General features: G+C 49.3%; 1 protein-coding gene across 5 annotated transcripts in view; it reads right to left on the reverse strand.

Moving 5' to 3' along the window:
* MYO1D (myosin ID) overlaps window positions 1-23,748 on the reverse strand; it is a 155,700-nt gene that overhangs the window by 93,831 nt on the left and 38,121 nt on the right. For all 5 annotated transcript variants that reach the window (XM_064400167.1, XM_064400171.1, XM_064400168.1 and 2 more), the window contains exons 5-14: window positions 22,402-22,455; window positions 21,467-21,562; window positions 20,276-20,392; window positions 18,906-19,109; window positions 17,609-17,754; window positions 17,413-17,527; window positions 16,611-16,781; window positions 11,992-12,062; window positions 10,079-10,153; window positions 8,518-8,650 (exon numbers count right to left, since the gene is read on the reverse strand). In XM_064400167.1, the coding sequence (XP_064256237.1) occupies window positions 8,518-8,650; window positions 10,079-10,153; window positions 11,992-12,062; window positions 16,611-16,781; window positions 17,413-17,527; window positions 17,609-17,754; window positions 18,906-19,109; window positions 20,276-20,392; window positions 21,467-21,562; window positions 22,402-22,455 (1,182 nt within the window). The remainder of the gene's footprint in view (window positions 1-8,517; window positions 8,651-10,078; window positions 10,154-11,991; window positions 12,063-16,610; window positions 16,782-17,412; window positions 17,528-17,608; window positions 17,755-18,905; window positions 19,110-20,275; window positions 20,393-21,466; window positions 21,563-22,401; window positions 22,456-23,748) is intronic.

The raw sequence follows: 23,748 nt of genomic DNA on the forward strand, positions 1-23,748 counted from the left end.
CAGGAAAACAAGGAGTGGGAACAGAATGCCTGTGGGAAGGAGGGAACATCCATCAGTGGGGAGAAGAGCCTGCAAAAGGAAGATACAGGCAGAGGTGTCCTCAAACAGGAGGTGAATTAGGTGCACTCCCAAGGTCCCCCGCAGCCCTGTTTTCTATGATCTGTCTATATAGCCTTATTTCTATGATTTGAGGTCACTTACCCAATCTCAAGATAATGTGAAAGGCCCCAAATTGCCATTTCCCTTCAGTAATGCTGAGGGAACAGGATCATCCATGGCTGTCCTGGCTAGTCCTGACACAACCTGAAGCTTTGCAGGACCTGGATCAGCCCAGGTGTGAGCCATGAAAGGGCCAAGAGAGGCAGGCCTTGGAAAGCAGAGCCTCCTATCCTGAAAGCTGCCACAAGCCACTGCTTCTTCCATGTTGGATAAAGCCCTTTTCTGACCCAGAGACAGGGCAACTGAGAGGTGTTTTAAAAACTTTTATTCCATTTTCAGTCTCATGTGAAGGGTGAGACAATACAGATGTTATAATTCACACCATCACCGTCGGAAGCCAACTATTTCCTAACTACAATACACTGTAAGTGTTTCTTGGCCTATCAGCTTTTTCCACATCATGCTGTAAATGCCTTAATGCCAATCATCTCAAACTACCCCTTGTGGCTCCTACTACAATGCATCTTTCACAGTTCTATTTCTCCAAAGTATCTTGTGTTATTTGCAAGGCCATCCTGTGAAACTTGTTTCTAGTTCCATTTCTCTCTCAGCAATGTCTGTCCTGTTCCATGGCATTTCTAAGTCAGCATTTCTTCTCTCCAGGTTTGCACACAGATGCTCACTGTGTGAGCCTTCTGCCAGGCTTGGAGAATTCCCTACAAATCCATTTCCCACACTTCCAGGGGAGCTGCTGGGCTGGAAGGTTTCCTGCTTTCCTAAGGATGGGATCAGCAGCACCAGGCTGTGATTTCTCCAGGAGGGCTGTCCTTGGGGTGGGAATAGACAGCAAAAGCTGAGCCAAGCACCCACAAGCAGCTGGCAGCATCCTGGCACTGCCCACCCTCCTGGCAGCAGCCCAGGAGCAGGGATGGGTGTGAGGAGTGCAGGAGGAGCAGCAGGATGTGTGGGCAGGATGTGTGGGCAGCCTCTGTTCCTGCACCACCTCCCCTCTCCAGCGACTGCAGCGCTCCCCAAGTGCGTCAGGACCTGCTCAAGGCCAGCCCTGCCTGGCTCTGTCCCTGCACACGGGGCAGCCCTGCCTGGCTCTGTCCCTGCACACGGGGCAGCCCTGCCTGGCTCTGTCCCTGCACACAGGGCAGCAGTGCCTGGCTCTGTCCCTGCACACAGGGCAGCCCTGCCTGGCTCTGTCCCTGCACACAGGGCAGCCCTGCCTGGCTCTGTCCCTGCACACAGGGCAGCCCTGCCTGGCTCTGTCCCTGCACACGGGGCAGCCCTGCCTGGCTCTGTCCCTGCACACGGGGCAGCCCTGCCTGGCTCTGTCCCTGCACACGGGGCAGCCCTGCCTGGCTCTGTCCCTGCACACAGGGCAGCCCTGCCTGGCTCTGTCCCTGCACACGGGGCAGCCCTGCCTGGCTCTGTCCCTGCACACAGGGCAGCCCTGCCTGGCTCTGTCCCTGCACACGGGGCAGCCCTGCCTGGCTCTGTCCCTGCACACGGGGCAGCAGTGCATGGCTCTGTCCCTGCACACGGGGCAGCAGTGCCTGGCTCTGTCCCTGCACACAGGGCAGCCCTGCCTGGCTCTGTCCCTGCGCACGGGGCAGCAGTGCCAGGCTCTGTCCCTGCACACGGGGCAGCCCTGCCTGGCTCTGTCCCTGCACACGGGGCAGCAGTGCATGGCTCTGTCCCTGCACACGGGGCAGCAGTGCCTGGCTCTGTCCCTGCACACGGGGCAGCCCTGCCAGGCTCTGTCCCTGCACACGGGGCAGCCCTGCCTGGCTCTGTCCCTGCACACGGGGCAGCCCTGCCTAGCTCTGTCCCTGCACACAGGGCAGCCCTGCCTGGCTCTGTCCCTGCACACAGGGCAGCAGTTCCCAGCCCCCAGCTGAACAAGGGCACTGCTCCTTGCTGGCTCTTCCCAGAGCTGGGGCTCATGAGGAGGGAGCACCACAGACACGGCTCCCCCAAGGCCACAGGATGGGCTTGGAGCAACCTGGTCTAGTGGAAGCTGTCCCTGCCCAGGACAGGGGTGCAATGAGGTGATCAGCACTGCAACACCTCCCCAGGGAATGGTCAGGGCCAAAGGAGCTCCAGGAGCATTTGGACAATGCTCTCAGGGATGCACAAGGAGGGATTGTTGGGGTGTCTGTGCAGGGCCAGGAGTTGGATCAATGATCCTTGGGGGTCCCTCCAACTCAGGATATTCCATGATTCTGAGATGAGCTTCGAGGTCCCTTCCAACCCAAACCATTCCATGATGATTCCATGATGAGACACCAGGCAGATGAGAACAGCTCAATTCTGTGCAAGGTCGTCCCCAAGGTCACCAACACTGAGCACCTTCCTCTGCCATGGCAATCCACAGACTCACAGAATCATTAAGGTTGGAAAAGACCTTTGAGATCAAAAATTCAACTGCTGACCCAGCACCACCATCAGTTCATGACAAAGCCATGTCCTCAAGTCCCACATCCACCCTTTTTCTGAACACTTCCAGGGATGGTTTTGAACACTTCCAGGGACTCCACCACTGCCCTGGACAGCTGTGCCAGGGCTGGATTACCCTTTCAGTAAAAAAAGTTTTCCTGCTATCCAATCTAAACCTCTCTTGGCACAATTTGAGGTTTCCTCTTGTCACTTGTTCCCCGAGAGCAGAGCCTGATCCCCCCAAATCCTGTCAGGGAGTTGTAGAGATCACTGCTATCAACTCAGCCCATCCAATGACACTTGTTCTCCTTTCCTTAAGGAGAGAAAGGTGACACATAATAAGTTGGTACAATTTTAAGAGATTTAAGATATTTCCATATTCACTTTTTTTTGCTTTCTTCTGGAAATCCTCTCTGCATGGAAGGTGAGAAAGTACCCAAGGCTCTTCATTCACTCCAGAGTCTCCTGGCAGCTCTCAGAACTTGCTGTGTGTGTGGCTGCCCTGATCTGCCAAAGCCTGGCTGCCATTTGACTGGGAATGAGCTGGTTAGGGAAATGTGGGATAGACAGAGAACTCTGAATTACACCTGGATTGGGATTCTGGGATAGAGCTCAGAGCTGTGAAGGTGAATGAGCAGCACTTTTCCCTTCCCCTCCTGCTGATCTTCACCCTGGGCCACCTCCCCATCCACACCATGAGGGACAAACCTCTCTCTGTGTCAGGAGCAGGGCCACCAACACCAGATGGTGCCAGGCCAGGCCAGACCTGTGCTGCATCTGGTGGCAGGATGAATATAAATCATCTAAACGCCTTGAGGGGGTTGATATCACAAATGTTCCACAGAACTGCAAAGCCTTGGGAACAGAGCATCCAAATTAAAGCACCATGGAGTGGTTTGGGTTGAAGATCACCCAGAGTCACCCCCTGCCATGGAACACCTTCCACAATCCCAGGTGGCTCCAACCTGGCCCTGGACACTTCCAGGGATGGGGCAGCCACAGCTTCTCTGGACATGTCATTAGGAGCATGAATTCCAGAAATGTCACCCATTCACTGCTGACACAGCAGCAGCCAGTTCTCAGCTGTTCCCCAGTGCTGCCACAGAATCCCCACAGGCTGGGCTGTCAGGCACAGCTCTGCCACTCACAAATGCAAAACCCCTCAAAACCCCTCAAATCTGTGACTTCAGGTCCAGCACAAAGGGTAGAGACTGTGCCTGCATTTGATATAAAAAGGCTGAAATCCTTTGGAAAGCAGGAATGGGAAGTGCCTGCACAGACAGGAGATCATCTATCAGTGCAATTACAGTATAATTAAAGCCTCTCAGAAACGACAGCTCCTGGAGTAAATTCTAAAGTAGATTATTCCATGCTTCCAAATCCCCAAGCCCCAGCTCTTCAGGGGGATAATTATGCAGTTCCCATTCTTGCTGTCAGAGAACTGCAGTTTGTAAAGGGAAGAACTGAAATGCAGAGACACAAAGGCCCCAGCTTTGAAAGCTCTTTAGATGTCTAACTGCAGCTGATTTTATTTTTTCCATCAAGCTGAGCGACTTTTAGATTTTTAAGTGTTAAAAAGAAACCAAACCAGTTTTAAGCCATTGCACCTGAACAAACTCCTTCTTGAGGGGTTTCTTTTCTGTACTTTATAGCTCCTTACATGAGAGAAGGGATGGGACAGGACAGACAAATTTGTGCTGGATGTGTCCAATCAGTCACAATGATGACATTGTAACTTAGCAGAGGTGAAGCCTGTCAGCCTGGATAGGAGAGGGGAGAGATGGAAGGAAGAGTCAGACAAAAGGAGTTACAGAGGAGGAGGAGGAAAAAAAGAAAAGAAATAAGGAGGAAATACATGTCCAGAGAGTCCCCAGAGAAGATTGTCAGCCACAGCTGGGACAGCCACAGGGCTTCCTGTGTCAGGATTTACAAAACAGCCACCCAAAATAATCCACCACAGAGAAAAGGGCTTGGGCAGTAAAACATGTTCTTGAGAAATGGCACATAGCAACTGGAAAAGCCAGTTTTTGTTTTGAGTGGCTTGGTTTTGGAAAAAACATAGCACTTTCTCCTGCCTACGGGAAGTTTTTGCCTAGAAGATTCTGGAAATCTGAAGGACCTCAGCAGCATTGAGATACCAGTGCTGATAAGAATAATTTAAACTCAGCGTGCTCCAAAACCAGATTTCATGGAGTCACAGAAATGTTCAGGCTGGAAAAAGCCCTCTGAGACTGAGTCCAACTTATCCCCAGCATGGCCAAGGCCACCACTGACCCCTCCAGTGCCACTCCACACCTTTTTTGAACACTTGCAGGGCTGGGGCCTCCAGCCTCTTCCAGGGCTTGACAATCCTTTCCATGAAGAAATTTTCCCAAAATCCAAAGTGAGCCTCCCCTGGCCCAGCCTGAGGCCATTCCCTCTCCTGCTGTCCCTGTTTCCTGGGAGCAGAGCCAGACCCCACCTGGCTGCCCCTCTTGTCAGGGAGCTGTGCTGGTGAGACCCATCCTGCAGCCAGGCTGGTGTCACTTTAAAGGGTCTGAATTTTGGGAAGGGTTCTTAGACAAGGTTCCTGAACACAACCTTTGTGTACTTCAGGCAGTAAATCAGAGTACAGACAGCTTCTGTCTGGCTGCTCTGCCCTGAGCATCCCTGTGAGGTGACTTTTGGGACAGGTAATGATAGGTACATATCATTAGCAAGCCAATAATTGGGTATTCAGGCCGTGCCAGCAAGATGCTGGCTATGCACAAAGAACTGGATGCTCTGCCTCAGTCACTGCCAGTCTGGACACTTGGCTCTTCCTTCTGCTGGGCTGGAACCACTGCTGGTGAAGGCACTCTCTGCTTTGGGAACACCATCCCTGCAGCTCCAGGTGCTCTCATCCTTTCCTGGGGCTGTTACTCATTTTTCCTGTGCTGAATTTGGGAATGAAGCTGCACTAGCGGGGAATCAACAGTGACACTCTCTGTGTGTCTTGACTGTGGCTTGGACCCTGCAGGACTTTTTTGGGAAGCCTGTGGTCACAGCTGATGGAAACAGTTCTGAAGACAGGGTTGCACAAACTGCTGAGTCTAGGGATGTCAGAGGAATAAAGTTCCTTAAGGGAGGTAACACCAGTTCATGCCATTCTCAGCTGTTTCTCAAAAAACCAAGTTGCAGATGGGCTTGAGTTTTGTGCAGCTTGAGCTGATGGTTTATTGACATTTCCTGGTGTGCCCAGTGCATTCAGTGCTCCTTGTCTCACCTGGGCTGTTCTGCCTCAGTGCTCCTCTGAAAACTCCTTTAGACCACATTTATATCTCAGTTTCTGTAGTCCTCAACAGGATGGCAGCCCAAGAGCTCCTCTTTATTGATATTCATGTTTGGCCTCCCTGGAAAGCTGCAGGGCTTTTGGCTGTAGCAAGAGTATCTTTAAACCTCCTTTGGAGGATTAATCTCCAAAAGTGCCAATTTGAATAACAATAATCTTGGAATTTTAGAATTGTTAAGGCTGGAAAAGACATTTAATGAACATCCTCGAGTTCAACCATCAGCCCAGCACCACCAGAATATCAAAGTCTGTGGCTGCAGTAGCTGCAGCATTAGTGGTCATTTAACTTTTCTGCTATTTAAAATAACAAACTTTAAATTTCTCTTTTGTTGCTATTCTGGTTTAAACCTGAATTTTGGTGGTGAAGCAGAGCTCTGCAGGCTCTGAGAGGAGGTTACTGGGATGTCTCAGTGGTGGCCTCGGCAGTGCTGGTATCTCAATACTAAAGAAATAATATTTTCTCCATTGCTATTCAATAGAAAAATCACAAAAACAACAACAGCTTCAATGCAAGTTTCTCAATGAAAGTTTAGGACAGGTAGAGAAAGGGAAAGGACTACACTGAGACTCACACAGGAACCTCACAGTGAATTTGACTTGGAAACAGCTCCTGCTTGTGCCTGCCCCTGGAAAGGCTGGTAATTATGATGGAGACACTGATGATAAATGGACTGAAGTAAATGAATTCCACCCAAGGCAGGCAGCCTTCAGTGAGCAATGCTGGTTCCCACTGATTCAAGATGGATAAGGTGGGATTTAAACTCTCCATGCCCTGCTGGGAGCTGCAGGGATTGTTCAAACCACCACAGTGCACAGCATTCTCTGAACTATTCTATTTTTACACCTACCAGGTGGCCTGCAATAATTTTTCCAATAAACAAGGAAAGGAAGTTTTTCTATAGATGCCTGCTGAACTTGCCTGCTCCCAGCTCCCTGCTGTGCCCTGATCACAGCCCTCCCCACAACACCTCCAGGGGTTCTTGCTGTCCTGAACCCCCTCCTGGGCTGCCTCAGCCTCCCCACGCTGGGCTGGGCACAAGTGACCATGGCCACTCTGTAGGACCAGACCTGTAACAACAGCCAGCAGCACCCAGGAGAAACTTTTCCTTCCACAACTGCTCCTCTCACAACACAAAGCAACTCCTGGGTTCCTGGAGCTTGTGACACCTGCACCAGACTGAGGTCAGGGCCAGCCAGCAGATTATTTGGAAGATGGACAGATCAGATCAGTTTGGACTGGGTCACAGCCACCTTCCCAGCTCTGGCAGCTCATGATCTGCCATCCAGGAAAGCTCCTCTACACAGGCACTCTCTCAATTTTGGCACTGGTGCCTATTGTAGCAAGGCCTGACCTTGGGCTGGGCTCACAGGAGCATCTTCTCAGGAGGCTTGAGGCAAAACATTCTGGGTGGAACCACGGGGCTCCACTCCCCACTGGGGCCCAGGTGGCACCTCCAGGCAGCTTTGGTGGGTCCCAGACCCTCCTGCAGAGCTCAGATCAAACCCACTCCAGGGCAGGAACACAAAACCACAGAACCATAGAATCACAGAATATCCTTTGTTGGGAGGACCCCCAGAGACCACCCAGTGAAACTCCTGGCTCTGCACAGACACCACAAGAGTCCCACCCCTGGCAGCAGTGTCCAACTGCTCCTGGGCTGGGACCATTCCCTGGGGAGCCTGGGCAGTGCCCTGCACCCTCTGGGGAGACCCCAAAAATCAGGTGAGATTTCATGTCCTAACTCTGGACACAAGAAGTGAGGGCAGCTCTCTCTTCTTGTGCGCAGCCAGCACTGGGTGGCCATGCTCTGACCCATCTCCTCTGCTCCCACAGCTCCTGAGAAGACACTCAGAGCACTCATTGCTTAATTATTCTGAATGTGAGCACACCCAGAACCCTGGGCTCTCTGTCCATCTCCTGTGGGCTGTGCCCCAGTGCCAGGAGTCCAGCAAGGCCACCCAGCTCCAGTAACACCCCAGGACTCCTCAGGGATCTCAGCTCCCAGGGCTTGCTGGGCTGTGCTGCTCCAACAGCCCCTCCCCGAGCATCCCCTTCCCCACCTTCCATCACACAATGTGGTGCTTGCCCAAGCAATGCCTTCTACCACCAAACTGAAATATGGACTGAGATAAAAGCTTTCCCTCCTCACCCTCTGGCATGGCAAAGAGGAGGAAAGAAGGAACTCAAACAGGTTTGTCTGTATTGTATTCCCACTGGCATGGGAAGCAGAGAGGATCTCTCCACCATGAACAGCATCCTCTGGGCCCTCTGCCCAAAGAGCTTTGCTAAACATGATTTTATATAATAGTAGTAATAATAATAATAATAATAATAATAACCACAACCCTAAGACAGACTGGCTTTCCTACAAGTGAAAGATGCACTGGTCATGGAGGAGCCAAAACTCCACCTTCTTCATGGGGGATGGAGGTGACCCTCCCTCCAGACCTGCCCAGCCAAAGCCTGTTTGGCACAGACAAGGCTACTCTGCCTTTGGTCAGCTTAGCCCCTGAGGGATGGCAGTGAGGGGAAGGTGGGAATCTCTCCAGGGAGAAGCCACACTCTTCTAATCAGAAATCAGTTTTGAAACAGGAATCTTTACCTTCAGTGTCAGGTTGTCCACCAGTGCAATCATGGAGTTCTTGAACAGAGTAGCTGCTGTCAGAGGTCTCTTGGTGACCTCAGTGATGCTCAGTTTCCCCTCAGGCCACATCATCTTCAACACAGGGTTGGAGCTAGGAGAGAATGTCTTTAATTGCAGTCTCCCAGCACTTCCACTGCACTGACAACACAACAGCTGGTTCTACCCAGACCCACTGCTGCTTCCAGCTCACAGGGCATCACCCAAGCCAGGGTGAGACTCCTGGGCACAACATTTCATGCTCTTAAGAGCAAGTTCAAGCTTACAACTGAACATTCTGGAAAAATAACCAGCACATTCTGCCTTCAGATCAGGATGTGCAGGAATAAGACAGAGAATATCCCACAGAGTGATCCATCAAAGGCAGGAGCTGCCTCACTGCCTTCAACAGAAGGAATTTAATCAACACAAAGGAGAGGGAGACCCACACCAGTCTCCCTTAGAACCTGTCACCTGTGTTTAAGCTGCATTTCTGCACCTCTCTTGATATATAAAGTAATTTATACACTTTAGCCTGCATTTTCTAAGAGTTCAGAGTGAGGTAAACTGGCCCTGATGGATGGCAAGAGTTCAGGAACAGACAAAAACTGAGCACATTTCCAGCAATCTAATGGCCAATCAGTCACAGGCTTTAATGTGCTGAAGTGGTGTTTGGGAACAGGATTTTCCAGAGACTTCACAGAAAACAGGCTAAATTTGATAAAACCACACAGCAAATATTTTGCAAGGTTTCTGGTCAATGGGAACTGTTGAAAACAGGAACAGTGGGACTGCTCAGGGGAGCACAGCCAGTCAAGCAAAGGGCTGCAGACCAATTTAACATCTGCACAGGTAAACAGTGCCTACCACTGCAGGGTGTTTGTGCTCACTGTCCTCTGAGCAGGGCCCTGAAAGCTGCAGATTCCAAAATGAGGACATGTTTAACACCAGGTGAAGAAAAACAGCTCCATGGGGACTTCCACCCACATTCTGACAGGATTTCAAATCTGCTTCTCAAGGCAACTTTTGCTTGCCCAACACATGACCTCATGGTTTTCACTTCTCACATCACTGCAGACATGAAAGGATTCACACCTATCTCCTCATTTTCTTTCAAAACAGGGTGTTTTAGGTGAGGTGAGGGTATCTGTTGTTGACCAAAGTTCCCCAGTATCTTTAGCACTGATTACAGACAGAGCAGTGATGATAAATCTGCAATGGGTTAAAAAAATCAGGCAGCACAAGCAAGCTCTGCACTATTTTGATTGCACAATCAGTTGGTTTCAAAAAAACCACTTTAAATTCTGTTCAATTAAAGGCTGCATCAGAACAGAAACAACATGTACAGAATAACTTTAACCTGAAAAATACAACTAACAGCCTCTGGGTCACAAGAGATGTACAAAGATCAAATCCCAAAGCAATGTGTTTATTCACACACATTGAGGACAGAATCACTGAAAACCTGAGTCTCTGATAGCATCACTCCACAAAGAAGGATTCTGACAAACCAGATTAAAATTCACCTCATTAAAATTCTTACCTATTGTACATGAGGCGTTTGAAGTCTTGAAATAAAGTATCCTTGTTTTTATCAATGAATCCAGTGACAGAGTAACTAAAAAAATACAGGAAAAATGGAGTTAATTGCAAGTAGCAAAGTCCTTCTGTGAGCTGCTGGTAGCTGTGGAATCAGCATCCCTGCACTCCCACAGACACAGCAGCTGCTGATCCAACCCTGCTCCCAGCCCATCTAAGGGCTGCAGGAGCAGAGTGTGACACTTGGCTCCCTGGGCCCAGCTCCCCCTCCAGCACAGGAGAGCTCCCCTGGCTTCAGAGAGCTCCTGGAGCTGGGCAGGTGCTGCCTGAGACACATCACAGCACCTGGGCAGGGGGTAGGTGGCCCAAATTCAGGAGTCACACTCAGGATTCTGTCTCCAAGCTGAGTGTGTGTGTTTGTGTTAAATCCTAGAGGAATTCAGGTTTGCTTTTCAGTCTGTGCAGTCTGCCCCTCTCGCAGTGGAGAGTCTGAGTTCCAGAGCAGCCTCTGAGTAGTGACTGGGAGGTGCCCTGGGAATCAGCACACACAGGAACACACACACTTGAGATTCCTTCCTTCCTCTGCTCCCACAGGAACACCACTGGAGGAGGGCAGTGCTCCAGGGTTTCATCTCTTCTCCAGGTCTCAAGGCAGGCAGTGGTCTGTCCTCACAGAAAAGGTCCAAAGTCTCCCCATTCAGTGACTGCCATGCAGATGTTTCCTGAGCTCCAGATCCCATCCTGGGAAGCTGCATCCAACCTCCAGACTCTGGGATCAACCCACAACCTGCAAATCCCTGTATGGAGCCATCCTCAAATCACAGAGTCATGGAACAGGACCTTTTAAATGACATCCAGTGCCACCCCCTGCCATGGCAGGGACACTTTCCACCGTCCCAGGCTGCTCCAAGCCCCACCAATCTGGCCTTGGGCACTGCCAGGGATGGGGCAGCCACAGCTGCTCTGGGCTCCCTGTGCCAGGGCCTGCCCACCCTCAAGTCTTAGGGCTCCATGTAAGATCTGGGCCTGAACTATCTGTGATTCCTTCCACATTTCAGTTTTCTTTTACACCATTTGTCAGCCACTGGCAGTTCAGAAGGTTCAACCACTAAGACAGCACCTTGTATTTTCTCCTCCAAAACCCCCTAAAATCAGGGATGTTTGTCAGGAACTGCTCAGCAAAGATTCCAGAAGATAACCTGCTTGTGCTACATGGGCTCCAGTCTGATCACACTGGTTGCTCTTGGAAATTAAAGGTAAAATTAATACCAAGGTAAAAGAAGTCATGAATTCTTCCTTCAGCAACTCCCTTTCTTCTGGCATGGGAAATTACACAAATCCTAAACCATTAAATTACTCCAGTGATATTCCATACAACAACTTTCCCAGCAAATGGTTTCTACCACGTGCATCCTTCACTTCCACTCACTCTCCATTCCCACTGCTGTCACCTCCTGCACTTGTTCCTGCAAGCACTTCCCAACCCTCCTGCCCTGATCCCTCCTGCAGGTTATCTCTCCCCTGGGCTTCAGCCTGCTCCAACTGATTGGAGAATCTAAGGCCAGAGTTATATAATCACACCAAACAGATGTCTAAACCAGACTTTATTAGCTCAGTGTAGCTTTCTTGCATAAACACTGCTGCCTTTTTTCCCTTTTTCTTCCCCTGGAGCACTGCTCTCCCCTCACCCCCCACCCCTGCTCTCCTTTTGTTTCACTCCAAGTACAAATTCCCACTCTGCAGAGCAAGGCACCAGCAGAAGATTTAATTGATAAGCAAGCGCTGCACTCTGTAATTGTGTGTGACAGCTATTCTGGCTTGCACCAGAAGAAGAAGTAAATCAGAATATTGTACCACTTCAGAGCTGCTGGGAAGACAAAAATAAAATGTGCAACTTTATTTCAGAAGAAAACTCACATCACGTCCCCGGCATAGTGCTTGATCCGGAAGTCTCTGTCGAACTCCAGCGTTTTGTCTGTGGCACAAAGCTGAAACAAATTCACACACATTAAAATACCACCCATGGATTGATACTAAAACACCACCCCTGGATTTACAAGCTCCATGGAAGAGCAACCTGCCTTCAAAATAGCACTGGGAACTACAGGAATTCCATTTTCTATGTGCATGTGCAGATGTGAAAGCCACTGCTGGAAAATGTTTTCATGGATGCACTATAAGAACGTGTGCTTGTACAAATGAAGCTGCAAGAGCCTATAATTTTATGAAGAAATTGATACTATCTCAGAAACACCATTATGCAAAAAGAACACTCGTGCCTGTAGAGAAACATTGCACCCACGAGTTAATTTATTACTTTTTTAAGTCTTCCTTTATGTGTTTTTGCAATTGCAGTGTAACTCCTCTGCAGAGAAATGGGCCAACTGCTGTGACAGCAGCAAGGCTTGTTCAGTGCCAGACCCCTCCTGGTCATCTGACACCCCTCAAACAGGGAACCCCCTGCAGACCCACTGCTCCAGGCTCAAATTCCCATCCCATCCCATTCCTTCTGTACAACACAAGATGTCCAGTGCCCCGTGGCAGCTGCTCAGCAGCAGTGGCTGTGACACACTCATCCCTTCAGGAATAGCAGGAGCCAAAAAATCCATCAGGGTTGGCTTAATTAAAAAAGAGGTATGAGATAAGAATGAGGATTTTGTTATAGGCAAAAGGAGCAGGAGATGAATTAAGTCTTTGCAGGCAGCATTTAACAACACAAAGGGCTATGAGCAGATATCTGCTATCCACAAAAAGTGGAGGAAATTATCATGGTTGAAATGAAGGGCAGGAAGATGATTAGGAGTAGGGAGATATACTCAAAAAATTCACCTGTGTCCAAGAACACAAAATAGATTGGTTCAAAGTGTAAGAACGGATGAAAAAAAACCCCCATAATATATTTCACACAAAATTAATCAGGAGAAGCCCAAGGAGTGTGAGTACCAAGGTCCCCAGGAGGTCCTAGAGGTGTGAGAAGTCCAGCATGGCAGGAGCAGGGAGGACCAGGAGCTGCAGAGCTGATGAATGACCAAGGTGCAACAGAACACAGGGAAAATGAAGAAACGAGGCAATACCAGGGAAACAAAGGCATTTTTCTTGCTTCAGCTTTGTTCCCAGCAGGGGGCTGGGGAGTGCCTTTTTCAGCTACCCAAACACACAGCTCAAACCAACAAGTCTATAAAAGGGGTAACTACCAAATGGCAAAAGAAATGTGTCTGTTCTACCAGACAGGGCACAACTGGCAGCACAAGCTCCCCTGAAAGCTCATCCAGCTCTGGAGAGGCTGGAAGGACCCATAACAGCAATCAGGGATTTTGCTGTTTGCTGGTTTGGCTTTTTCCAGAGGAGTGATTCTGTCCCAGCTTTGTGTTTCCCGGATAAAGCAGTTGAAATTAGTGAAAAAAAAGACCAGCAAGTCCATTGATACAGTGGATCACCTGCCTGGGTTTCTGTGAGCCCTTCCATGAGGCTCCTCACTGACAGCTCACAGCTTTCAAGGGCCAGTAAAGACAGGAGAAAGGTGCTGGAAAGATGGGAATCCTGTGGGATTCCTGAGTCAGTGCTTTCACAGCATCTGAAATGAGCCATAATCTGAGGGCAAGGGCAAGGTCGTAGGGCTGGGTGGGGGCATCAGTCACTGAGGGAAGAGCTGCGGGAGACACCCGCAGCTAAATGAGGGCAAAGCAGAGCAAATGGAGCTCCCCAGCAGGGCAGGGATTCCCACTGAGAAAGGGCAAAGTTCACAGGAACTGATGGGCCCCAAACCATCCTTCCTGACTCAACAGGGACCTTAACTATCCTCGTTCATCTCAAAAAGGACACAGACAACTGGGAGAGGCTTAAAGGGCAAAACCCATTCTCTGTGACTGACTGCCCTGGGAGGATGGGCCAACAAACTCAGCTTCCCCGGGTTAGGAAAGAAATGCCTGAGATGATGGCAAAAAACCGTGAGGATGATGTAATGGAAGGCAAAGAGAACTGTCTTCTCCCATTTAAAAACTAAGGAGGTGAGAGGTGTAATCTAAAATGGAAAATGGAGGAGGGAGGGAAACAGGGAGGAAGAAGCTCTTCACTTGAGTATTTGAGCTGTGGAACTCTTTGTCAATTTAAAAAGCAAGAAGACCACACAAAAACCCTGTCAAGAAGACCAGGAGGTTCCTGGGCTGCAGGTCCCTGAAGAATGGGAGCATGCGAAGTTATCAGTACACATTTGCCCTGTATTGGGCTCTCATTTGGGCATTCACCACTGCCCAGTGTTTTGGGAGACACAACATCAGGTGGACTGGAATGGACCTTCTGATACTTTTCCCTTCACAACCAGTTGAGATTGATGCTCTCCACAATTTGAAGATTGAGGCATTCATGGACTGTCTGTCACTGCACTTGATCCTTCCAAAGTGTAATACCAACAGGAAATAAATGGAGAGGTTGAGGATACAAATGGTCATATTGGGAAGGGCCACTCGAACAGCTGGCACATCTGCACATCCAGATTAGCAATAGACAAACCCAAGGAGGACAGGCCACGCTCCAGGAACACAAAATTCTCCCACAAATTCTGCTGGTAGAAGTGTTACCAGCATTGTCCTGGCTCGTTTGGCCTTCCCCAGGCCAAGGGCGCCGGCAGCGCGGAGCAGCCGGGTACACAAAGTAGGACACGACTATTTAGGGCACCACAGCCCCCCAGAGCTTCTCCACATGGAGCCTGTGTGCAGCATGCTCTGCAGGGAGCAGTGGAGCATGAACTGGGCTGAGGCATGGGAGCTGCTCCCAACACATGCACTTTAACTCTTTGGGAACAGCTCCCATCTGTGTGGAACTTTACAGGATCTGCATGGAACCACTGCAGTCTGCAAAGGCAGGGAATGAGATGGAATCAAGCCCTTTGTTTTAATCCAGGTTAGAAGAGCCTGGCTCAGAAGGCTCAGGCTTCCCACAGCAGTTCTGGGTGGGACTGAAGAAGAGCTCTGGGATGTCTGCAGAGATGTGATGGGGAGAAAAGATAATAATTATGCTGAGAGGTTTATGGGTCAATGTTTTCAAGGCTCTATTGATTTAACTAGAAATTAGCAAGCCAGGCAGATCCATCAGCCCCTCCATAAACATTATTTATAGCAGGATTCCTTGTCTCCCTCTTAGCCTGTGCAGGCAGTTTCTGACAACGCCACCTCCTGCTGAGGAACGCTGCAGCTGGCAGTGCTGCCCTTTAATGTCTCCTTGCTGGGAGGGGACTCCCAAAGGCAAGGACTCGAGCAGATTTTATTTTTAAATGTTCATTTTACAGCCTCCCATAGCACCTCCTGAAATTCCATCCCCTTCTGCCACTGCACTAAAGGACCACCTGCTCCCTCTGTGGCAGAGCCCCTTCCCCTGGGCAGATGTGGGTGCAAGGACAGAACAGAAACCAAACTCCTTTCTCTACATTCACTGACCAGACAGTTCCAGAAACTGGACCACCCCCAGCACCCTACTGCAGAGGATCCCTGCTTCATCCCCCCAGTACTACCACTGAAGGAAGCAGTTTGTATCCAAACAGGAACCCAGGCCAAGCCTCACACTTGTTTTCATGTGGGTTTTCTCAGAACGTTCCATGTCATTGCTGGGGCACATGAAATGTGGGTCAGCACTGGAATCAAGCTCCCTGTCCCCCTCCCTGAGCTCAGGTGCACCTGGCTGGTGTGCATCAGGTGTGCTGCAGCAAAAGGGCATTTAAGAAAAATTATTATCTGGAAGGAAAAAGTGGATTTGGTTTACTTTCATTCTGGCCTCTCCTCAGACAGCCCCAGCCAGATCCATTGTTTATCCCGGGCCTCCCGGAGGCAGCCTTTAGCACATATCTTACACAACCAGGCTAATTTGGTACTTCTGACCTACATAAAATATTGTGCTGGGGTGGGAGGGAGCAGGGGGGACCAGCACTCTGAGCCATACATTTTAGACAATGTTTCTGAGTAGAGACACATCAAACTAAAGGCCCTTATTTGATTACTATGTGTGAAAGATTCTCAAATTAATCAGGCTGGTGACCATTTTGCAATCTGCTGCCAAGTGAGGAATAAATGAAGCCTTTTAATTCACCCATTGTAGCCCAGACAAAGCCAGGCGAGGGGCCTGGGTGCTCTGAGGTGCAGTGGGAGACGAGCACATTCTGCAGCCAATGACGATGAAAAAAGCCCAAATGACAGTGCTGTAATAATGCAGGAGTGTGAATAATTTCACTGTCACTATGTATTAGAGCAGCCTGGGAAGAACAACACGTGGGCCGAGCCGGCGTATCGATTGGTTCCAGATGACATCATGATATGTCAAGGCACGAGCTCAGGCTCCTTTTATCCCGGAATAAAAGGGATGAGCCACTGGATGTGCTGGAGCTCCCTCTGCCGGGTTCCTCTGCGGCTGGAGCTGCTCCGGGCTCCTCATCTCACACTTTGTTGCAGTGATTCCAACCCAGCCACCCCTAAATCCCTTTTTCTCATTCCATTCCACCTCAGAACATGGAGAAGGGACAGCAGAGGACAACAAGGTCTGTGGGTTACCTTCCTGCTGGAGAAGTGTGCATGCTTCCCCAGTTTGTTGTTGAGGGCCTCGAGGAACATCTCATCCGTGACCTTCCCCACATTCATGCAGGCATCATCCAGAATGGCAATGATCCCTTTGTGCTGCTGCTCCACCAGGTCCACAATAACCTGGTTGTTGAAGTAATCAATCTGCAGGAAACAAAGGACAGGGGTGTTGGTGACCTTGGCTGCAGAAATGGGAGGATACCAGTGCTGGCCACAGCAGCCTGTGTGACAGCGAGGAGCAATCAGCTCTGAATGTGCAGATCTCTGATTCCAGACAAAGCAGGCTGTTCTCCTACACTGAACAGCACAGAAAGTGATTTTTCAAACCCCTCAGATACATCTCAAGACCTCTGCTGCAGAATACTCTTTAAAATATCTTTTACAATTCAGCTGTGTGCAGTCACTACAGTGACACTGCACATCCTGTCCTTGGCATTCTGAAGAGAGTTTGAACAAGGAAAGTCAAGATTTTTACATATTACCATCAACAACTATGGTAATAGTTGCACCAAAAACCACAGTTACGTGTGTGGCATCACAGAGGTGCCACAACAGATTTCATCTCAGACATGGAGTCCCATATTTTCCCAAGGAGACACGTGGTGAGGTGACTGGGGAGCTCCTGCCCTAGCCTGATCCCAGCCTGGCAGGACAGCTGGCAGGGACACAGATGTGCCATCAACTGGAGCCTGCATGTAGAACAACTTCAGGGCTGGCACTTGTGCTGGTACACTGACCTCACACCGACCTCTCCCTCCTCTGCCAAAGCACTCACATGCTTCCAGGGAATTCCCTCTCGCTGGTACTCCTCCTGCTCCTGCTTCAGAACCAGCTGAATGAAGAGCTGCTGCAGCTTTTCATTGCAGTAATTAATGCAGAATTGTTCAAAGCTGCAAAAACAGGAGAAGAAAAGGTGATGAGTGTTCGGGGAAAGGCAAGGGCACAACACTGGGCTTTAGAAGGTGGCTCACCTGTTATTGTCAAATATCTCAAAGCCATAGATATCCAGGACCCCAATGACTGTGTTCTTGCCATGCACTGTGGTGTCGTAGTTCTTCACCTCGATGACGTCGTTGATGTGTGTCACAATCCAGCAGAAGAGACGCTCGTAAATGGCCTGCAGGAAACACAGACTGAGGGCTCCTGCCTGCACCCGCCTCAGCTCTTCCCAGGAAATTCAACACAGCTCATTCCAGGCCTCCATCAAAGCTGCAGGTCATGTTCTGCTGGAAGTGAGCAGCTACTGACTGAATAAAACATTCTATGGAAGTATTTATTTTCTTTCTTCCAAAACTCATTTATACCAAGTTGAAATCCTAGTGAGGTCACTGGGAGCAGCAGTTCCCTAATTTGATTCCAGTCAGCTTTTCAGCTGCCTAATAAGTACCATTCCTGAGAATTATTTAACAATAGTGAAGAGCAAGAGAGAGGTCAGTCACAGAAACTCAACAACTGAACACAATGACAGGAAAATAATCCTGTTCAGCTTTCACAAAGATGATGTTCTATAGGCAGAGGTGTCTTCAAAGTCTTCATGTTCAAAATGTGCTGTGAAGCTGGGTAAATACATTATCTCCGGAAAAGAAGTCAAGTTAATTATCAATGACTTTCATAACTTCATCCATTCCTCTCTTATAATTTGATTTCTTAGCAGAGGAGGAACAATTGTCACTCCTGCCATCAGTACTCACGTTTCCTGTGGAAGTTGTCCCTGCCCATAGCAGGAGGTTGGAACAAGATGGTCTTTAAGGTTGCTTCAACCCAGACCATTCTACAATTCTTCATAAAAATTTTTTTAAATACCACTTTATGTTTCCAACATGAATTCTAGATGCTACAGTTCCATTCTCTACTCTTTGAATTTAACTGCAAAATGAAGCTGAGGATCCTATTTCACAGCAAATTCCTCCCTGTATGACACATTTGCAGATGCCAGCCCAGCCTGCAGCCCATCCTCTCCTCGGTGTGCCTGGCACTGCTGGCTGAGGGAGCTGGATCCCTGCTGGAAGGGCAGGGATGGGGAGGTGCCACAGACCCCTACACAATTCAGGAGCCTGTAGATTCAGAAAGAAATCTGCATGATGTACAGCAAGCCCTGTGCTTATTGACCCACCCAGGATTCCTCCTGGGACTGAGCACTGAGAAATGTGCAGTTCTGGCAGCAGTGCCCACCTCAGGCACTGCCATTCCCTGCTGCACACGTCAGCCCACGGGCAGAGATGTGTGTGTGAGTGTCACACGCCTGTGCAGAGGAAGGGCTGCACTCACCTTTGCAAAGGCGTCCCTGCCGTAGGTGGCCTCCTGCTCCGTGTGCTGCTTGTCGATGACGTCCCTGCCCGTGGCCACCGTGCGGAACAGCAGCGCCTTCTCCACCAGCTCGGCCTTGGTGGACAGGAGGTCAGCGATGACCGACACCACCTTGCTGTTCTCGATGATGGGAGTGTCTCCATCCACATAGAACTTCAGGCTCCCCTGCAATCAGCAGCATTTCTCCATCTGCCCTTTACCAACAGGAACCAGAACACCCCGAGTCCATCCATTTTCCACCTGCTATTCCAGGCTGCAAAACTCCTGCCACAGTGGAAGGTGGGTCCTGCACATCCACACCCTCAAACCTCCAACGTCAGTGGGAGCAGCAAGGGCTTTCTCAAAGCAAAGCATAGCATTCCTGCTCAGTGTTCAGCTCAGCTTTTGGGACAAACAAACACTTCCCAAGATTTAATCAAACACCATCCCAAGATTCAGAGTCCAGGGACAGGGAATTGCACCATGTATGCAAATGCTGGATGTAGCATTTTTCTTCACTGCAGCTGCCCATGAAACCACTGGCTGCAATTTCCCTGGCAGTGCTACTGCCACAGAGGGAATGGGAATGGCATGGGCAAGCTGAGAGGTCAGTGCCAGTGGAACTGGACTGGCAGCATCCCACCACCACAGCTCTGCTCCTGGCTACCTTGTGTGCCAGGATTAAGCAGTTGACACCCCTTGGTGATCCACAGCAAAGGGCTGTCCCCCAGCCTGCCTGCATGGCCTCACTCTGCTCTGCCTCCCTTCCTTCCCAGCACTGTCATCCCAAAGAGGAGAAGGAGCTGGAATAAAGTTGCTCTTTGCCACCCTCCTCCTGCCCACCTCCTTCCTCAGAAAAACGAGAGCTGAGCTACAGGGCCTCCCTGTTGCGGTGCAGGGGAGGAGACTCTATGGCTCCCAGAAGGATCCACGAGAAGGAAGGATCTCCTCAGTCTCAGAGCACAAAGAATTAAGAGGTTTCCTGTGTTTCCTGTGATCAACCTTCACCATGAAGTGAAGCAGCATCACTGAGGTGAAGGTAAGAAGCTCCCTATCGCCTCACTGCCAAACCCCAGTTCCTTTTTCAGAACACACAACAGCTCCCAGCACTTAGTGGTATGCCTGTTTTGGGGTCTGGAACATACAGGAATACATGTGATCATCATTGCAGTGCCCTGCTCCAGCAAGGGCTTGCTCTCACCACTGGAGCTATGAGCTGGACACCTTCCCAGCCACCAGAGCTTCCAAGGGCTTCTGCAGCAGGAAAATCAGAGCTGCTGGCATTACAAGCCCTCCTGAGGAACAGCCCAGGGATGGGTTCAGGGATGGATACCCATGGGCAGGGAGCTTACCAGGTGCAGAATGGCTGCCACAATTTTGTAGACAGTTTGAATCTCCTCCTGCTTGAAGCCAATCACCTTCATGGCATCAGCGACTGCCTTGAACTCGGCTCCATCATTGATGGAACACTGAGGGGAGAGAGAAGTTTGGGATGGGGGATTTAATGGAAGTCAGCTGCAAGGAAGCCAGGATTTCACAAGCCCATGGGAAACAAGATGCACTTTGATGTTTCTCAGAGGCAAGACACTGTCATGAGGTTTCCCAGCTTATTCCAATGCCATCCTGCGTGCTTGGACCCTGAACCCTGCATTGCACACACGTATTCTGGCAGCAGGAGACACTGAAATCCACCACAGCACAATAAATTTCCCAGTGGAATTTGCTGAGAAAGAGTTCATTAAAAATCCCAGAAGAACAGGGACAATTTGTGCAGTCACAGACCCTATGAGCAGAGCTGCAGAGCACCAGCAGGAAATCTCTGTTCTCCACCTCTCTCAAGATTAGCCTCTCCCTCCCTGCAGCCTCCTGGGTTTGTTTTCAATACACATTTTTAAAGAGAATAATCTGGCATGGGAGAAGGTCTCTGGGTTTCTGTACCAAAGTGCATCTCAACAAAGCACCTAGGAAATCAGGGAGCCTTTGGTCTGGACCCTGCTGCACAGGGACAACACTAGGGACAGCTCCAGATGTATCTGAAGTGTTCAGGATATTGTTGTCTAAAAACTTATGAGTTTGTTCCCTTCTTTCCTGCTCAGAGTTCCCCCTTGAGGACAAGTCAGACATGAAGACTCAATCCTTCACTAACTCAAAGATCTGCTGCAAAAAAAATGCAGCAGATCTTCTGGCTTTTTGCTCCAGAAGGCAGTTTAAGGTATCCATTATGGAGCATGGAATGTCTGACACTGGTAATGGACCAAACATCCACACCTGCATTTATTAATAAATCATTTTATTGCTGTTTATAAGCAGAAGCAGCATGCATAGGTGTATTTGTATATTTTAAGCAGAATAGATGTAAATCTTTTCTATGATTCTAAGTACACTTGTGCTTTATCTTGTAGCACCCCAAACCTCATTACAAACAGCACACCAGTGTCACCTTTGCCTACGCATCCCCACTGATCTCAACTTCTGCTAGCTCAGCAGTGCTTTGAGCATTTCCAGCAGCACTTCCAATGTTAAGCTGTCCCTGGAGCCCTCACCTTGATCTGTGCCCCAGGGCAGATGTAGCTGTAGGCTGATGCATCCTTCTGGAGGTGCAGAGAACGCAGGAGCTGCTCAGAACCTCCCTGCAGGAGCTGCATGAAGAGAGGTTTAAGAAATGGTGAATGAAAAATATAAAATCCTTATTTTCTCTGCCTCTTATTCATCTGCTTGACAAGCAAAATAATGAAAATGTTAATTACTACTGCAATATCTGGAGCACAATGTGCAAGATACAGGGCCTGCACTGGTGCAGGGCTCTGCCACCACAAATCACTGTCCTTTAGAGTCACAACTGTATAAAAAACAGCCTCAACTCCTCCCAGACCTGTTCACAGCTGTGCCATGCCACAGCTGTGCCCTGGCAAGCACATTGCCCACACAGAGACTTTCCTCCTGGAAATAACACATCCATGAGGAAAGTGCTAATATGCCATCGTGGAGTACTGAAAAAGTGGAAAAAAATAAACAAACCTCCCCTTCCCTCAGTGCAGAATCAAGGTTATGCTAATAGGCTGACCATATCCCCCAAAGGACACACAGGGAACCAACACACAATGTGGAAGACATTAAAGAACATCCAAAAAACCAAATTACTTCCATATGGACTAAAGGTTTCAAGAGAAAATAGAGGGATTAGGCTTACTACACATAAAACAGTGAGTCAAAGTCCAATGTCCTACCATATTTGTTTAGTCAGCTTCCTTTTAAGTTTAGAAATGTGTTAATATGGGACTGGAGGATAGAAAACAATCCATCTTCCCAGACTCCCTCCCAGCCCAGGCCCCTGCAAAGAACTGAAGAACCCAGGATCACCCAAGATGCTGCAGAAGGGAACCCTCTGCAAAACATGAGAGGGTGAAAGCCCTGAGTGCTCTGCCCAAGTGTCTGGGAAGCTGGGGACAAGCCACTGCTCCAGCCAAGGAACACAAACCTGGTAGAAGGAGTGGAAGCTTCGTTCCCCGGGCTGCTGCACGATCACACGGGACTGGGGGACAAAGCACAGAGCTGGGTGTTAGTGTCCCCTCAGCCACCCACATCACCAGGACACCCCAAATCCATCCCATCTCACACTCAGGCCCTTGGGAACACCATCACACACGTGTGACCCTGGAGCTTGAGGTCTGCAGTCAAAAGCACCAGCTTGTGTAACAGCTGCAATGTCCTACTTCCACCCAGGAATCCCATGCGGGAACCACAGGGCTGTTTTCATGGAAGAGTCAAATAAAAACCATCATTTTAGTTTTAGAATTATTTAATCACTGGAAATGAAAACCAGGACTCTGTGACTACAGATAAATGCTCAGGACCTGGTGGTCACCACTCCTACACCCCCAGGACAGGCTGCCCACAGCACCCAGCTGTACAAGGGAGTGCTCTGCTCTGACACAAGGGCCTTGTTTCAGGGAACTGTAGCTCCATTCCAGAATCCTCATTCCAGACCAGAGTAAAACAGCACAAAAAAGGATTAAATGCAGCAGACATTCAATCAACCAGCAGTGTGTCCTTATTTCATGCTACAAGCCTGAACTACGAAGAGTGATGGGGAACAGGGCTGTGTTGGGGGGGCTTAGGTTGGTTCTCAGGGAAAAGTTCTTCCCCAGAGGGTGCTGGCACTGCCCAGGCTCCCCAGGGAATGGGCCCAGCCCCGAGGCTGCCAGAGCTCCAGGAGCCTTTGGACAGCACTGCCAGGGATGCCCAGGGTGGAATTTTGGGGTGTCTGGGCAGGGTCTGGGGTGGGACTGGATGATCCTGGCAGGTCCCTTCTAACCCAGGATATTCCATGATTTGATGTGCTCCTGCTGCAAAGCCACTGTCTGTTACTGCTTGTATTTGGGCCAGAGCCTCCACTGCTTTCAAACAAAAACAAATTTAACTTGGGAGAAGTCAAGGATATGAAATAAACAATCAGGATAAATAAATCATCAGGATTTAAGTCACTGCAGCTGTAGTCCCAGCCCTCTTTTTACATCAAAGTAACCCAAGTTAAATGTTTGGGTTTGTTGTTTTGTTTTTTAAAATAAAGTGTTTATTCTGAAAATAGACTTCAGGGAAATAAGGGGAGAAGTAAAAAAGAAACACAAACAAAAAAGGGTGTTGGCAGATGTGGTCAAACACATAATCAAAGCCAGACGTGTCTCACACAGGAAGAACTGTTAATGGCTCACGCCTGAGCTCTCCAGTTTTGCATATTCCAGTGTTTCCAGACACCACTTAATGACATGAGAAAAATAATTATGCTCAGGATCACTTTGAATATATAACAACAACACTATCAACA

The sequence above is a fragment of the Passer domesticus genome, chromosome 27, assembly GCF_036417665.1.
Source record: "Passer domesticus isolate bPasDom1 chromosome 27, bPasDom1.hap1, whole genome shotgun sequence".
Taxonomy (NCBI): Eukaryota; Metazoa; Chordata; class Aves; order Passeriformes; family Passeridae; genus Passer; species Passer domesticus.